Here is a 17,212-nt window from a genome sequence, read left to right as displayed (position 1 = left end):
CCCTCTAGGTCATCCTGTAACTTGCTGTGTTTGGGAACTTCCCAGATTATTTGCAGCACCTCTGAAGGATTTGTCCTCCAGATACAAGTTGCCTAGGTCTTCATTCTGTCTGGTCTTTGAGTGCTGTGCTGTTAGCACTTTCCATGCACTTGGAAAAAAGCAGCTGTTAATGTATAGTTCTGTGCCCTGAGAGACCAATTTAATTCCCACGTCTCTTGTGTTTCTGAAACATCTGCCTCACTGGGCATAACACAAACTCATAAGGACAGAACAGATGCCTGACCTAACATTGTCAGATGGTGTAATAATGGAGACTTAATACAGTCAGTGATAATCCTAAAATGTCTTAACTTTACAGTGGATTAATGAATTTCAAGCTAATAATATGTTTCTTAAAGGTCTTTTTTCTATTGTTGCATAAAATGTAATGTCAAATTAACATGCAGCAAGCATCACATTGCAAATTGCACAAGTGCTCCAAGTCCTAAGATTATCTTCATTGAAGGGCCTCTCCTCAAAAATGAAGAACTGTCCATTAAGGAGGAAGTGAGGCCATCAAGTTCCTGGGAAGTGACAGACCTAAGGAAAGGCAGTGTCCCTGCAAAGCTTTGGATATTGCTTAGTTGTCCTCCTTGGCACTTCTTGGGGTAGTTGAAGCAAAAGATGAATGAAGGTTCACATTGGTATGAGGGTTTGTGAATAGGTGAACACAGAAATCTTGATTAGACAGCAGGAAGTAATTTGTAATTGACTGCTGTAATTAATGGACTTTACAGCTGCTTTGACAGCAATAATGTCTGATTTCCATTTTTGTTAATTTGGCCTGGGGGGCAGCTGATGCCAGGAGGTAGCTGTATAGTCTCCCTGGGCTATTCCTAACAGTGTGCTTTCAAAATCTGTCTACATATGCAAATTGGTTGGGACCCAGGGCCTTTGCACTCTGTAAAGAAGGACTTGTTTTTTTGTGCCAGGTACGTTATCTCTTGGAGTGGATGGAGGAAGACTTAGAAGATGAGGATGACACAGGCTGCACATCAAAACCAGAATTCTGTCATCCATTATGCCAGTGCCCAAAATGTGGGCCAGCACAAAAGGTTGGAATATTCATGCTGTAAAAAGAATAATTTATATTCTTGTAACTTTTGGTTCTAGGTAAGCAGCATTCGTGTTGCTCAGCACTCTGGATCTCTGTTGGAAAAGCCATTAAATATATACAAATCTTAACAGAGTTCATCTGATGTCATGAAATTGGCCTCTTTTTAACTAACCTGTAGAAAGTTCTGGATATGGGAACAGTGTTCAAAGACTTGCTCAGTGCATAGTGGAGGTTGCTTTTAGCATATGTGGACTGGTTTGGACAACCTTGAATAAATGGGGAAAACCTTTTCCTAAGCATCAGTTTCTCCCAGTTCTCTTTTATAGTTTACATCACTAACTGTCACAAAGTATCTGCTTATCTGTCAGTAATCAGTTGATCAAGGAATGCCTGCTGATCCTGTAATCAGTGTAATGCTGAAGAGGTCTTTTCTAATTGCCTGACATCTTTCATACGTATCTAAAACTTCTGCAGAAGTTAAATATGATTGTGAAGACTTCTTTCTCAATTGCATCTTCCTTTACCTTGGAACTTGCTAACTAATCTTAACCATTATGTTAGGTAAGCACACATTAAAAAACACACTGAAGACAGACAGAATGAAAGATCTTCTACCACTGTGCACTTCAGGTACCTGCAGAGCAAGCAGACAGCAGTGACAGGGCTGTTCTGTACTGCTGTGTAAGCTACCTCTCAGGCAGTTCCCTTGTCTTCAGTCCCCACGGGAGGCTGTTCACAGGGCTTCCACATGAATAAAATCAGTTTTAGTTTTATCCTTATCACCTTGAGCTTTGTGTAGTAGTAAAATAGCTGTGTACTGTCTGTATCCAAGAGCATAAGTGGCTGTGTGAATGACTAACTCCTAACTTTTACTGTCTGCATGTATGAGCATACTAACAGCTATATTAGACCTATAAGTTTTTCTTCTGGCTCATCCTGTCCTACTTTAGCTTCTTGTTAATACCATAAATACTTTGCCTGGAATTTCTCTGTATAAAACTATCATGTTGGAGGGAGTGAAAGAAAATGAAAGCTCATTGTTCTGTTGAAAAACACTGCCAAGTTGCTCTGTTTACCAGCTCTATTCCTCAAAGTCTCAAACTGGCCTCTGTAGCAGAAGTTCCTGTAATACCTGTCTGCCTGTACAGCAAATACCTGGGTATTTGGCTGCTTTTTGGTCAGCAGAAAGTAGCAGGATTAATTGCAGAGTTTTGTTGTGTTTTTTCCCCAACAGAAATTTGCAAGGATCTCTGCTAACGGACTTGGAGTAAATGTTTCAAACCAAGATGGTTTTACACCATTGCATATGGCTGCACTGCATGGACACTCTGAACTTGTCTGTCTGTTGTTGAAACACGGAGCCAGTATCAGTGCCAAGAACATAAAACATGCAGTTCCTCTTCATCTAGCCTGCCAGAAAGGTCATTTCCAGGTAACTGAACCTCTTCATAAGTTCAAGATATTTAACACTTCACAAAAAGCTCTTTGTTGGTGGTTAAATTATCAACAATTGTCATCTAAAATCACCAGATGGAAAGGAAAAACTGAAACAGTTTCAGTAGGCATCTTGTCTTTGTCAGTGGCCTAAGGGAGTGATGCAGTGAGTGCTGCAGTTAGCTGCTGTTGTACGTCAAGTGCTTCAAGAACTTTCTGTTCAAGGGGTTGTGCATGGCTGGAGCAGACTTGTTGAATACTGTGGCTACTGCAGACACCATCTACTGCATCCTGTAGCTTCTCTCAGTAGATTGAGCAAAGTAGAGCTCTGAGGGCAGCAGATAACCTCATCCCTGAATTCAAGTCAGGGGAAGCAGTGAAGGAGAAGCACAAACCAGTGAGAGGAGAGTTTTAATGGAGGAGTAATGATCATGAAAAACCAGGTGCAGACAGGCAAATGGGAATGTGCTGTATAGTGGAAAACTTGGGGTTTAGCAATAAGGAGCTGTGACCGTTTGAGGCTGTGCCTTTAAGAAAGGGGCAGTGCTGGGACACTGGCTGAATATTTTGTATGCATCGATACTCTAAACGTATTTCATTGGTAGAATGCAGCTTTAAGTTTTAGTGGTTAGAATCTTGTTCAGTTCTTCTTTGCTCTCCCTTTCCAGCTTGTCTACTTCTGGGCCTCTAGCCAGAATTACCTTGGATAAGATAAGCACTAATCCTGCACTAATCCTGGAGGCCTAATAAGAATTTTTCTTCCTTAATAACTCTCTTTTCTCTCTCTAACCCTCTTTGGGGAAAAAAAGGGAGGTAGGGGGACAGAAGGGGGTGCAGGGGGGAACCCCCCTCTGTCTGGAGGAGGGGGTGTTGTTCCTGTATCTTTCTTTGCTGTGTATTTCTGTATATATATTGTATATATATGTACCCTGCATTTTCACATTGCTTGTAAATATAGCATTCCTTTGCTTTTCCAGCTGGGTTAGCTGTGGGGGTTTTTTTCCTTCTTAGTGGGGGAGGGAAAGCTGGGCCTTCTCTCCCAACCCACTACAGGAGCTGAGGACTGCAAGAGGAAAAATAAATGAGAGAATTGTGAAGATGTTGTGGAGACAAAACTCCAGGAGTGCAAAGTTGTAGGTTAATGAAGATACTTAAAACCTAAAGACCTCCTTCTGGGTGTCCCAGTGAGGTCAGAAAGGGCTAAACAACACTGTCGCTGTGGAGGTTTGGCTGTGATGTGTTGCTAAGTTACTGCTGATGTATGATTTTCACATACCTCCAAGTTTTTATTTCTTGGTTTTTCTTTCAGTTGCTTTAAAGTTTTGTTTATTTGTGTGTGTTTGTTTTTTGGAAGTGTGGTAAAATCCGAAAATCAATATGATAGGAAGAGATCTGTTTGGCAAAGATGAAACTTGTTTTCTCCATCCTTTTTCCTTCCCTCTCCTTTTCATTCTAGAGTAAAAAAAGTTGTGGGAGAGGAGATTTGTCTTTTTTTTTTAAAAGAGAAAAGGAGGCAGGGCTTTCCCTGCATGATTATGGTTAGCTGGTGTCTTGAATGAAGGCTTCTTTCAATAGGTGGTGAAGTGTCTGATGGTCTACAATGCCAAACAAAATAAAAAGGATATATATGGAAATACTCCTTTAATTTATGCATGCTCAAACGGTCAGTATGAGACTACTGCCTTGCTGTTACAGGTAAGACCACTGAAAACAATGTTCAGAATAGTATTTAAGTGATACCTGTGCTGCTTTAATGCTCAGGATCAACGTTTTTTAGTTACATATTTCTCTGTTAAATACTCTGACTTCCCCCTGAGTAATTTTGTCCTCTCACTCCTTTCAATCCCTTCCCATCATGGTTTCTTATTAGACAAATATTATTTTACTGTTATACAGCCAGCTTTATTTAAAGAAATTTTTGTGGGATGTTAGGTCATCTTGCTGATCTATGGAATTGTGGCTGAGAAAGCAGGAAATAACGTGATCAGGTGGCTTAGTGTTGAACTGGTGTTTACTAGCACATGCTTGCTGCATTCATATGCAGCCACAGGCTTCTGGTGCTTCGTTCTCATTCGTACACTGAAAAGCAAAGGCGAGAAACCAGCAGTAACGTGCCAGCTCCACTTTGTGCTGCTCTGTCTGTGTAACTTGTGTTTATCTTGCTGTCCAGTACGGAGCTGCTGTTAACCTCTCCAATGCCAAAGGAAACACGGCGCTGCACGAGGCTGTGATAGGCAAGAATGAGGCCCTGGTGGACTTGCTGCTGCAAAATGGCGCAGTGACGCACATCAGGAATGAGAGGAACTGCACCCCCATGGACTGCGCCGAGCCGGTGAGCGCTGCCAGCTCATTTCTGACCAGAGTGTTTCTCAGGTTCCATGTGCCTCATTGCAGGGAGAGAACAAATATGTCACAAGAAGGTTTGCCAAGACTTCTGTATTGAACAGTTGGGCATGGCAAAAAACTAAGGTGCCCGTTTACAGGGAGCATACAGCAGACAGTATGATTCCTGTGGTATGTGAAATCTTTTGTGTTTCTTAAAGAAGTTATCCTAGACAAAAGGTATGAGTCCAGAAAAGGCGTGTCATGGGTTGAGTTGGAATTTGCTCTTTAACCTGTTAACAAAGCAAAAGCACATCTGTGAATGAAAATGACATGGAAATCTATGCTGCTAATGGCAGAGAGAGCAAAAGAAATTCAGAATGGAGGAAAATAAAACACCTGTCACTGATCACCCACCATCTTCTGCCATTCTTTTGATACCTTTTGTCTTCTCATGTGTAACTCGTACTGTCCCCTTTATGAATAGCAACAGCATGATATGTAATGCTAAATTCACTCCTAAACGATTTGATACATGGCCCCTATCTTTCAGTGCTTCAGCAGCCTCTGAGATACAGCATAATGCCCACTGGATCAATTTCAGTATGTGTGGCACCATTTAACCTGAAACCAGCTTAACTGTCAATAAAACAGCTTAAAGTAACAGGTCAAGACTACAAATCCCCCCTCGGGTACGGTGCAACTTTTGGAGCACTGATTTTTATTCCTAGGCAAAACGATACAATTCCAAGTTAGTGTTTATAATGGGGTATTTTTCTCTGTATTCATTTGGTCAGCCACTGATTAGCACAGGCTGTGTAGACTAGAATCTTAAATTGCACTGATGGGTTGTTTTTCTTTTTTTTTCTTTTTTCATTAATAATGGTGAAAATGGAAATTAAGAATTCAAATATCCTTAAGTTGCTGGAAACGGCACCAAGCTGTGTACCTACATCAGCAGAAAGAGAAAAGGAATGTGAGCAGCATGCTACTATCAAGATAAGAAAAAAAGGTACGTGTCCTATTTCCACTGCCACGAATAAGAAGATCTAGGAATTAATTGGCAACTACATCAAACATTTTATGTAATGGATTTACACATAATTAAAGAACAGTTGACTATGTTGCATACTTGTAAGAGGTAACATTTACAATTCCACACCTGAATACAGCAGACTTTGGTTTTATATTCATGGCATCGTTGCAAACTTGGTTCTCACTTTCTGGTGTGTGGTGGGGCATTAACACAGGAAAGCATTGAGAGGTGCAAACGCTATGCCCCTTTTCAGTGCGAAGCAAACAGATTAAATCACCTCTAGCTATCATTCACATTGCTCTAAAGCAGGGGTGCTGATGCCCAAGGCTGATGTAGTTCTTTCTAACACGAGAGCAGTTGTGAATGAACAATAGAAGATCTGAGTGAGTAATATTAGCAAAGAGGTGGTGCAGGATCTGTGTGTCAATTCAGCTTTGTGAAAATGGGAATCTGGGGCCTCAAAGCCCAACATTCCATGGCCTCTCCAGAGGCTTGGCCAGTCACAGGGACCTGCTGAAGAATGCTTACTCCTGCAACCTAAAGTGCTTGAAAGTTTCCAGAGAAACTGTGACTGACTCAAGTTATTGCATTACACTTGTACAGGAACATTTCACATCTAATGTCAGTAGGTGCCTCTTGTCATTCAGAACTGTGGGGTTTTTGAATTCTTAAATGTAACTCGGTTGTAATTTTAGCTGCCTGTTCTTTTAAACCCCTAGTGAATTCTAAGCCATGCGAGGAAGCCGATGATCTCATAAGCAGACAACTTCAACTGCTCCAGTCAATTAGCAGATTTAACAAGTAAGCATAGATGCTTCCTTAGAAGCTTGTTTGTTGTTTCCCATTAGCAAACAGCAGATCAGAAAGCCCCAAACGGGGGTCAAGCGCTGTTGCACATCATGCGACTGGTTTGACAGCAGATGTTAATCCTCCAAGGCGTGCACATTCCCATCACCAGACAGATGTTCTAGGCACAACCTGCTTATTAGTGGTGAACAGTAGTGGGGCAAAGCAGGGCCCAGGGAGCGCTTGCAAACCTCTTTAGCTTTGCTTTTGCAGTAATACTTGTGGTGCCATACATGCAGAGTTTCAGAGACAGGCTGCTGCAAGACCGTTCGCGTAGTGCTGCACACAGTGCTTGTGTTTTGCCCATGACATTTTAAATATTGATGTCTACTCTGTGATAAAATGGGAAACACCAGTAGGCTGTCATTTCAAGGTGGCTTGTCAGAGCAGCCTGTCTGTGTGCAGATTGTCTCTGATCAAGACTTCTCTGGTTAAATCTCTTTAAAATACATTTTGTTTTTTAGAGCAAAACATTTACGGAGAACCATAACAAGGGATAAAAGCGTTCCCAGTTTTGACTATCAGTTACTGCATCAGGTAAGTGGAAATACTTGCTTAAGTGGCATAATGCAGCGTATCTGTTTTTGTCTTAAGACAGACACACATACAGGAAAGTTTCTTTACTAGTGGTGGCTGATGAATCCCAGAAGTTCTGACCTGTTTGCCACATTGCTCATGTTCCATCATTGTTCAAACTTCCACGAGTTTTCTGTAACGCTACTTCAAATACGTTATTCTTGCTTTTCAACCCCTTAATCCTCTTATTGCAGGCTTTATCTTGGTCTTGTTTTCTGTGTCACGTCTAACTTGAACTCTCCAGGTTAGGAGAGCCCTGCCAAGCAAAGCTGCTACTGTCAAGGGAGAAATTTCTCAGTAGATTAAAATTAGGGTTTGCGTGATAAGTTTGCTTGGAGGAGAAGATTGTTTGCAAGACCAAATAGTGTGTTGCAGTGTCAGCTGTGACACAAATGCAGGTGATCAGTTCAGCTGTGGTGGGAGTGCCATGCAAGCTCTGCCAGTCTGACTGTTGGACGCTGCCCTCCCAAAGCACACGCTCCCTCTTCCTCCTTCATGCTGGTTTTGACTCTCAATGGACCTTCAGCTGAGCCATTTCAGCATACTAAATCAAGGGAGAAACTCATCTGTTCAAAAGTAAATGTTTCTACCAGATTAGTTCAATAGCTGCCCATAATTAGATTGTCATAGCCTTAGAAATGCATCCATCTAGCAGATAGAACAATGCTCTGTCTCGGAGAGCTCTTGTGGGACTGAGCATTTGAAAACCCTTGAGAGTGCCAGATTAATCCTACCAAACTGTAATAGTTTATTAATTCTTTCTGGTATTAATGATGATAGCCCACCATTTAATTGAGTGTGGGCTTTAATTTTGTGACTGGATTGCTGAAGGCAGTGTGTCATGTAGGCATGGCAGGTGTCAAGAAGCCCAATCCATGACCATGACACTCAATGGCTTCAACCAGGTGCCGCTGTCACAGCTCAGTGACTCTGCAGGCCCTACAGCTCTGGATTGTCAGTGGGTTTGAATAGGCATCATCTCCATCTGCAGCCTTTTAAAGATTGCTGCCCTTATTTCAGCAAAAGGGGGTGGTAATTAATTCTGCTTTTCGTTCTTATGTTCCTCTCTTCAGAGAACCGCTGTTAGTGCCCTTGGGTTCTGTTTTCCCTCTGGTTTATGTTCACATTTGCAGAGTGACCCAGGAAGCAGGGAATTTTTGCCTTTGTCTTCAGCAGTGTCTGGCTGAGCCTGTCTGAATTACTACTTACATGTTTCTTGATAGTGAAAAGAAATGGCTGCTTGTTTCAAGTAGCTTGAGATCATCTGCTCTACAAGAGGTGTTTAGAAGGGTTGGGATGATATTGCAATGGTGCAGTGAAAATAAATTGTCTTCAGCTCTGGTACTGACATATGTGTAGACTGGGGCAGGTTCTCTCTTCCTTTTTTCCTGTGTAGACTGAGCATAATCACTGCCCTGCAATGGGTGCTATTTAAATCCTTGGCTGTGTTCTCAGTATGAAGAATGCCATGAAATGAAGGTGGCAATTATACTCAAGAAACACTGTATTAATGTCACTTCTTTGTGATGAACAAAGTAGACAATGCTTTTGATACACCATTTTTATCTCCTCCCAGTTAGCTATTAAAAGCTTTGATAAAAGCAGGTTAAAATCTGTTGAAACACTGGACCAGAGCAACGTTAAGATTATGGACACAAGATGCAGTGGTGAGTGTGTGGAATGCGATGACATGACAGAAGTTCTTCACAGGAGTAAATTATTGCACCGAAGACACACTGTTAATGTGCCACTCTCAGCAGAGAATGGCAACGATGATAGTCCAAGTATTTCACAGGCCAGAGCCTGCTGCGATGACCTGTGTTCAAAACATTGACAAGGAAACTTGAATCTGATGTCAAAAACTAAGTGGTGTTGATTCCAATAACCCTTCACTGTGTATCAAAGGAGGACGCCTGCCTTCAGAATAGAACACACGAGGACAGCTCCTCAGCAGGAGCGGAATGTTCCTAGCGCTTTGGAAGACTGAACTTTCTGTTCACGTTGGAGGTAAGTGCACAGCCAGATCATCCTGAGCTCCACAGACATGGACCTCCCAAGATGGAGACAGCAAAATTACTGTCCTGTTCTACTTAGCACTTATTAAAGAATTATATGTACCAGTAAACCAAATGAACCCCTGTATTTTTCAGCCACCCACTTTGTTTTTAGAAGTCTCTGAAAATTTTTTGGCATTTTCAGTTTTTATCACTACATTGGATATATACAAATCTATATTTATATACATGTATATTGCATAGCAAGGTATTTATTGCCAGGGTAGTTGAGATGTCTCTATTTTTATTGCAATGCTGCACACTGTCATGGTATACATTTCTGTGTCCTTCAGCAACAGGTGGTACAAGCCATAGTTCCTAACAACTGTGATGCCACAGGAGAAATTTATCTGTGTGATTAGTGTGAAGTGATGTAATCCTTGCTCATTTCTTTGCCATGTTGCCCTGTATTGGATCTACAAGATCAAAGTTTTACACAGAAGCCAAGATAGTGAGGAAAAAGTAGAGCACCCTTGACGAAGCTAAACTTTGGACTCTCTTTTCACAGGCTAATTAAATATGCAGAAGCAAACATGTATAAGGAGACACAAAACTCTTTGTTGGACAGTTTGTTGTTTTAACTTCCTCTAAAGCAAGTCATGCAGAAATGCACAAATATTCCTGATTCTGACCCTGGGCAACATCTGCAGACAAAACTGCTTAGGAGCCTGTCTTTTAAGCAGGGAAAATATCAATGAGGAAAGGTGGTTCTCACTGCAGTAAGCATTTGTTGGAATAGGCCAAGTATTGTGCTGCTCCTTGAAGCGACCACCGAAGAGCTGAGAGCTCCCAAGTGCTCCCAAGGTGGCTGCTTGGATTTGAACTCTGTTACCTACTGTTTGAGTTATGGTAGGAGAACGTGTAAATAGCACAGGCTGGGTTTCTAAGTGCAGTATTTCTTGGCTCAATACATCCATTCATATTTTAGTTCATAAACTGTGTGACTAATTCTTATTTCTTGGAGCTGGTAGTACAAGTCTGGCAGACTATAAAGCTGGAAGAGGTACTGGTGATGTTCTCAGCTTTTTAACCTGAGGTGAAATGTGCAGCAGGTGCACGTGTGGACAAGGGGAGATGAGGGTTATGTGTTTATTTTTCTAATAATTGACAAGTTGTTGTGATTTTTCTAATGTGCCTTTGATTTGTGCCAAATGGAAAGAAAAAAAACCAGTAAAATAACTCTTGAAAAAGCCCTCTTATTTTTTTTTTTTGAGTGATTGTCTTCAAGGCATTGAGTCTTATACACAGATCTTGGGGTTTCAGAGGTAGCTGAAAACTTCACCTTGTGTCTTTGTGTAAATTGAATTAAAACAAATCCAGAGCACTACTTCACATTTTTGACATCCCAGACTCTGGAAGGGGTGTTTCAGAAGATCAGCAAAAGCTTATGTTGTTGTAAATAGACTTTGCTAAACTTAGGAATGTGAGCATGAACTGTGGATGCTTAGGATGGATCTGTGGCACTAACAAAAACACCCTTAGATCATCTTATCACTGCACCTTGGCTTGAAACTCTTCCAAGCTCTTAAAGGGTCATTAGTGTAAAGAATTTCAGAATACACCCTTGCTACTATTGCAGGAGCCTAGCCACGTGAACAGCAAAATGCCCAGTCTAGGCCAAAACAAACCCAAACTCCCAACTGCTGAAACAGCTCAACCACATGAACACAAGATGAAAAACACCCCCTAGTGCTCAGTTCAAACAATTTTATTCTGTTCCAAAAACACACTGTAGTTGGGATCATACATGTGCCTGTTAAATTACGTCACAGAAAAGGGCTGTGTGGTGGTAGAGCACATGACAGCATTTATCCCTATTTCCATAACCATGGTTTTGAATACACATGTAGCACAAGTTCAGTTTTACTTTACACAGACAGGAGCAGCAGAAAGTTTATGGGAAATGGTCTTTTGTTTTTTTGTTTCCAAGGTAAGAAACACTCCAGCCATATGGAGGTAGCCATAATATGCAATAGCAAGGCTCTGACCAGTGCTTCTTTCCTGGCTCGCTTTGTGATGTATGTTGGTTACAATGTCTTTATACAGGCCCTGATAGGGAGTCCTCTGATCCAAACATTCACTTCAAAAATTTCCAGTAAGGACCTGAGAGCCATGAAGATGCTGGATAGGCTTCCTGCCAGGGCTCAGGAAGTCTTATTTCTAACAACCTGTGGTAAGAGCCTGGTGGGCAGTCTTTAAGTCCTAGAGAGAACAGCCCTTCCCAGCTTAACTGTAGTGCTGCCTTATGTTACAGTATTTCCAACAGCTGCAAAGTATCTGTTTAGAATTAGGGGGCAACAAAGTTTTCATGCTAATGAAGCAGTGGAGAACCCCACCCTGCTCAGGCCTCTTAATAAAAACAAACAAAAACCCAACCCTATAAAATCCCCTTCCTGTATTTATTTTACAGCACAAAGTCATCTGTTGGCCTTTTTATATATTTAAAAACCAAAACAACAAACCCCAAAAAAAAAAAACCCACAAGAAGAAACTAAAACACAAAACCCCCCCTCAAACTAACCAAAAAGTAAAGTAGTATAAACATTTCCAGGTCTTCCATTCTCACTGATAACAGCACGTGGCCTTTTTCCAGGCCTTTTGTTTGGCAGACAGTTTTACAGTATTAGTAATCATCCTCTTCATCAGAATCCAACACTTTCCTCCTGTTGAACTACAATGAAACACGAGTTGAAAACAGAAGGGTTACAGTAAATCCAACACTGAGTGAGCCTTTCCAAGCCCAGGCACTGGACAATGAATACATCACGGGGAGCAGAGCATTCACTCTGCCAGGGCCCTGCCTGGCATAAGGGGATGGACAGACAGGGCAGTCCAGCAACAGAATATTGATGTCCCACTGCCAATACCTGCCAATTTTACTATTGGTAAGGATGGCTATGTTTTAATCCCAGCATTTATCACCGTTCTATCCTGAACTGAAATGATCCAATACATCACAGTATCACAGTGTAACTAAGGTTGGAAGAGACCCCAAGGATCATCAAGTCCAACCTGTCCCAACAGACCTCACGACTAGACCATGGCACCAAGTGCCACGTCCAATCTCCCCTTGAACACCTCCAGGGACGGTGACTCCACCACCTCCCTGAGCAGCACATCCCAATGACAAATGACTCGCTCAGTGAAGAACTTTTTCCTCACCTCGAGTCTAAACCTCCCCTGGCACAGCTTGAGACTGTGTCCCCTTGTTCTGGTGCTGGTTGCCTGGGAGAAGAGACCAACCCCTTCTTGTCTACAACCACCTTTCAGGTAGTTGTAGAGGGCAATGAGGTCACCCCTGATCCTTCTCTTCTCCAGGCTAAACAACCCCAGCTCCCTCAGCCTCTCCTCACAGGGCTGTGCTCAAGGCCTCTCCCCAGCCTTGTCGCCCTCCTCTGGACACGCTCAAGCCTCTCAATGTCCTTCTTGAACTGAGGGGCCCAGAACTGGACACAGTACTCAAGGTGTGGCCTAACCAATGCAGAGTACAGGGGCACAATGACCTCCCTGCTCTTCTGCTCTATTTCACAGCAAATTACAATCACATTTAGGAAATCAAGTGTACCTTCACTGTCGTTTTCTTTTCCGTTTGCTGACTCACTTTTTCAAGTATTTCTATCAAACCTTGCTCTGATACCTACAAAAGCAAAAGAACAGCCATGTAACCACCTTCTGAGAGATGCTTAGCCTCGAGCGGCGGAATCACGTTTTTCCTTCCTCTTAGAATTCTGAGTTCAACGGAATCACTGAGTGTTATTACTTAGTGTTATTCAGAAGCTCTCGGGGACCTCTTTTGGTTACTTGCAGATATTAAAAAAAAAAAATATCTCCCCCACATAATTGTTTTTTCAAGAGCAAATTAAGTTTGAATTAATACATGCGAGAAAGAATATGAAGAACACAACTTACCTTTCCAGCTAGCTGTCCAAATCTTGCCATCTGTATAAGATAATTCTCCACTGCTTTAGCTTTGTCTGGTTTCACGAGTGCTAAATTGCTTACTGCAACAAAAACAGGTTCTGGTTTTTTAAAAGCATACTCACATGCTGTCACTGGTAACTAGAAAGTGACAAACACCCCAGCAAAACTCTCTTCCTTGTGCCAGGGTCATGAAATAAATTGAAAAAGGCACTTCCATTTACGTAAAACATAGATAAGAGTTACATTTCTTAGTTTTAAATACTTGTTCTGGTTAGCTTAACTAGTTTTGACTCTTGGGACAGTTCCTACCATTAGTTAAAAAAATAATTTGGATTCACGTCATTCAGATGTTGGTTAACCCTTCCCCTCTGTTCAGTGATATCCCAACTGAAGAGATGTAATCATTTTTCCTCTGATCAACAACAGTATTGCTGTGGTCTGGCTTCCATACACACACATCCATCCATCCTTGATGTGAGCAGCACCAGAGCACTGCATGAGAATTTCTCACCATCGAGTCACAAGGGTACTTACACCTTGCACGAGCTGCTTGATCGAGAACTTGAGCTAAAATAGTATTCCTTATCTCTGCTTCCCTGCAATGGAAACACACAGTAGAAGTTTGACTTCCAATACCTAAAATAACATGCCCAAACTAGCAAGCTACAGAAAACTTCTAATTCATGTAAGTGACTTCTTGGGTCCCTTCAAACCTTACATTTACATGACCTCTTTTCTAGCATTTTCCATCTGGAGTAGCTCTGTGTACATCAGCAGAGTTACACAGCTCACAACGTCTTAAAAGAAATGGAGTTCACTACTTCCACCTTCTTGATGTTTATTATTACATCTTAAAGATGAAAGCCATGCTCTGCACTGTAAAGATTCTGCATTCAGTTCCAAGTGGAATTTCAAAGGCAGTGTGTAAGGAACAGTCCATGCAATTGCAGGACAGAACCAAGCCTCATTACTCAGAACTTTTCAGCAAGTTGTTCTGTGCTTGCAATATTTGGTTATTTGCAAACCTGAAATGTTAGCTTATACATTTCACTTAATGCAAACTCTGTGTGCAAAACCTAGCTCTTTAAACACAACTTCCCTCCAAGTACAAATACGAAACACTTTCTGCACAAATCTCTGCTAGTTGGTGTAATTCTTTAACTGTAGTAGGTGTCTGAGAAAAAGCACCTAGCAAAGCATGTTCCCATTGCACTAACAGAGCCAAACCCAAGTTCAGCACTCAGAACTGCATTTGGGTCGAGTTCTGCAAGCCCTCAAGATTTTTCTTACGGCTGACTTCAAAAAGCCAAAACTTCCGAGTTCCAGAAGCAGAGGACAGTGAGAGAGATGATGCTTCCTCAAAACATAATGTTACGCCCCTAAGGGTCACAAGGCTATGGCAGCACTCAGCCAAGTCCCACAGTAAAAATTAACTCTCTTCTTCCATGCCCTCCCACCTCAATCAGGGTTCAGACATCCCTGTTGCAGATCATCTGAGATTGTTATGGCCTGGGAGACATCTGGATCAGATTGCAGCTGTCCTTGGATTAAATCTTCAGCATTTCTGCTTCTTTGATTTCCAACAATAATTCAGGTGAAGAAATTAAATAAAGGTTCAAAATTACCAGCTGTGACACCAGAAGGCAATAGTTCTAATTTATACCTCTGTTTTGCTTCCTGTTGTGATGGATCACCAGAAGGATCCTAAAGAACGAGATCAGAATAGATAGCATCATCCAAAAACATTCCACAAAGGACAGTAAGTTTAAATATTCCAGCAGAATCAGTGTTGGCTAAACCTGCCTGCTCAACTTGCCTGACCATGGATGAGATCCTGAAAACAAGGATCTGCTGCCCTAGGAAATAAATATGCCACACTATGCTTTCCTTAGAAAGCAGTAATCCAGACTAGCGTGACACATTGTGCTACTGGAGCTATCCAGATTGTTGTAGGCTTGGACATTAAAAGGCCTTCCTTTCAGGTCCAAGATAATATACCTCCCCAAAGCTCAGAAAAATAGATAAAAGCATTAAAAACCTATCAAAGCAAGCTTCAATGTAACACTGTGCCTTTACCAATACAGAAGAAAACACAATGTTAGCGTGGTGCTCTAGCACTAACAAAAGCAGCTGAGACTTATTCAGAAGCTAATTACAAGCAAAAAGGGGGAAAAAAAAATAAAAGAGGAACCTCTCCCCGAACTTCATCTTGAACCTGCACTTCAAAATGTATAACTGACACTTTCAAGTGTGAAAGCAGAATGGAGAGGAAACAAGGCCGAGCATAGGTATGGAGGATCGCCATCCAGGAACACAGGGCAGGCTGATGCGCTGCAGCTCTGAAAAGCGAGGTGACCGAAATAGCCTGCCGACGGTAACCCATAACCCTGAGAGCGGCAGGGAGAGCCGCCGGCGGAGCTTTATACACTGAACCTTCCAGAGCAGTAGCCTGGGCAAACAGGCCCAAAGCGCCCTGAACACGGTACCCGCTCCCGCGGCGGGGACGCGACCGGGCGCCCCCACCCCCTGCCTGTCACTCAGGCTGCAGCCGCCGACGATTCCACTCAAAGCAACGGGCACGGCCGTGCCGCTTCCCGCTTCTCCCACACCCCAGCTCAAGCCTTCATTTACAGAGAGGCCTGCTGGCGGTGGCCCCCTTCCCTCCCGGGCTGCCGAGAGGCTCGGGCAGAAGCACAGCCCTGTCGCACCCGGCGGTCATCGGGACCCGGCCCGGTCATAGGGAGCAGGAGCTGGGGCGGGCGCGCCTTACCCCGTGCTTGGCCTGCAGCTCCGCCAGCCGCTGCTGCCGCAGCGCCTCCAACTCCTCGTCCGCCATGGCTGAGGGGCGGCCGCGCAGCCGCAGCCCCTGCACGGCCCTTGCGTCGTCGCGGCAGGCACTACCAATCCAGCGCCGAGCGCAGCCGCTCAGCCGTAGCACGGGCAGAGCGACCCGCCCGTGCTTCAGAGCCCGGGGCTGCCGGCCCGGCCAGCCTGCCAGCTGCGCCCCGCGGCGCAGCCCAGTCGCGGAGCTGCCTGACCCCCCGGCCCCAGGAGCAGCCCAAGCTCCCTGCAAGCATGCAGACCTCTTCACAGCTTTACGTTGTGAGCAGCTGAGATCTGTTCTTTGCGGTTTGCTTTACTCTTTACAGATTGACACTTTGCTTTCCACTTCATTGACCAAGCAAGCAAGATGTGCAGCAGCGGCACGGGTGGCACAGGCGGCACAAGGGCTGTGGCAGCTGCAGCGAATCCATCCGCGTGGGTGTGGGTGACGGTACAGCCTCGCCCTGCAGCCTAGCAGGGGGTCTCCATCTGCTCGGCTTGTGCGGGCTCCAGGTAGGGTTTGATCTCTGTCAGTCAGAAGGGAAAGGCTGAAGAGGAAATTGTTCAGTCCAAGCTTTTCCCTAGGAGATGAAATTTCTGCCAGCGTAGACTCCAACAGAGCAGCCAGATAAGCAGAAAGCCTCTGATGGGTATAATGGGGGTGGCAGAGACTTCCCTTGTTTCCCTTGCGGAACACTTTTGTCCCCTGACCCCAGGAGATTCTGATGGGGGCTGTGTACCTCTCCAACAGGCTGACGGTGAGGCTGCACTCAGCAGCTGGGGATGCTGCAACCGGAGCAGAGAAGCTGTGTTCCTGGCAGTTCTCTCTCCACCTGGATCAGGACGAAAGTGCAGGCCATTGCTCTGCAGCTGGGCACTGCTGAGAGCTGCAGCTGGTGCCCAGATCAAAGAAAGCTTTGTTTCTAAGGCCAGCGCTCCTCGACAGAGGAACCAAGGTTTCTCTGCAGGCGTTCCCCAGGGTTCCTCATCTGCTCAGAATGCCCAGCTCCAGTGCCAGCCTGATGTCACCTCATGGCTGCCACCCTGACGGTGCCTGCCTAAGGGTGCCAGGACTCTTCCTGGATCTCTTGGACAGAAGGAAGG

The 17,212-nt window shown here is 43.7% G+C and overlaps 2 protein-coding genes across 6 annotated transcripts in view; one reads left to right on the top strand and one right to left on the bottom strand.

Annotated features, from left to right (window-relative positions):
- The window catches only part of ANKRD27 (ankyrin repeat domain 27), a 42,190-nt gene extending 32,308 nt beyond the window's left edge, over positions 1-9,882 (top strand). For 2 of the 5 annotated variants that reach the window (XM_054170256.1, XM_054170255.1), the window contains 8 exons: positions 972-1,094; positions 2,331-2,528; positions 4,106-4,225; positions 4,701-4,862; positions 5,756-5,864; positions 6,608-6,689; positions 7,199-7,271; positions 8,887-9,882. In XM_054170256.1, coding sequence (XP_054026231.1) covers positions 972-1,094; positions 2,331-2,528; positions 4,106-4,225; positions 4,701-4,862; positions 5,756-5,864; positions 6,608-6,689; positions 7,199-7,271; positions 8,887-9,144 — 1,125 coding nt within the window. In that variant the 3' untranslated portion in view covers positions 9,145-9,882. The remainder of the gene's footprint in view (positions 1-971; positions 1,095-2,330; positions 2,529-4,105; positions 4,226-4,700; positions 4,863-5,755; positions 5,865-6,607; positions 6,690-7,198; positions 7,272-8,886) is intronic. The other 3 variants (XM_054170257.1, XM_054170258.1, XM_054170259.1) reach the window with 3 other exon arrangements.
- Positions 9,883-11,832: 1,950 nt separating this feature from the next.
- Positions 11,833-16,163, bottom strand: PDCD5 (programmed cell death 5). The gene is made up of 6 exons (XM_054170018.1): positions 16,056-16,163; positions 14,949-14,989; positions 13,820-13,881; positions 13,274-13,365; positions 12,930-13,001; positions 11,833-12,035 (listed from the first exon to the last, which is right to left on the bottom strand). The coding sequence occupies exons 1-6, from the start codon at positions 16,119-16,121 to the stop codon at positions 11,988-11,990; spliced, it is 381 nt and encodes a 126-aa protein (XP_054025993.1). The 5' UTR covers positions 16,122-16,163; the 3' UTR covers positions 11,833-11,987.
- Positions 16,164-17,212: the final 1,049 nt, after the last annotated feature.

This window comes from Dryobates pubescens, chromosome 19 (assembly GCF_014839835.1).
Source record: "Dryobates pubescens isolate bDryPub1 chromosome 19, bDryPub1.pri, whole genome shotgun sequence".
NCBI lineage: Eukaryota > Metazoa > Chordata > Aves > Piciformes > Picidae > Dryobates > Dryobates pubescens.
Note: the sequence above shows the minus strand (reverse complement) of the source record. Positions and strands in the feature narration are given on the sequence as shown.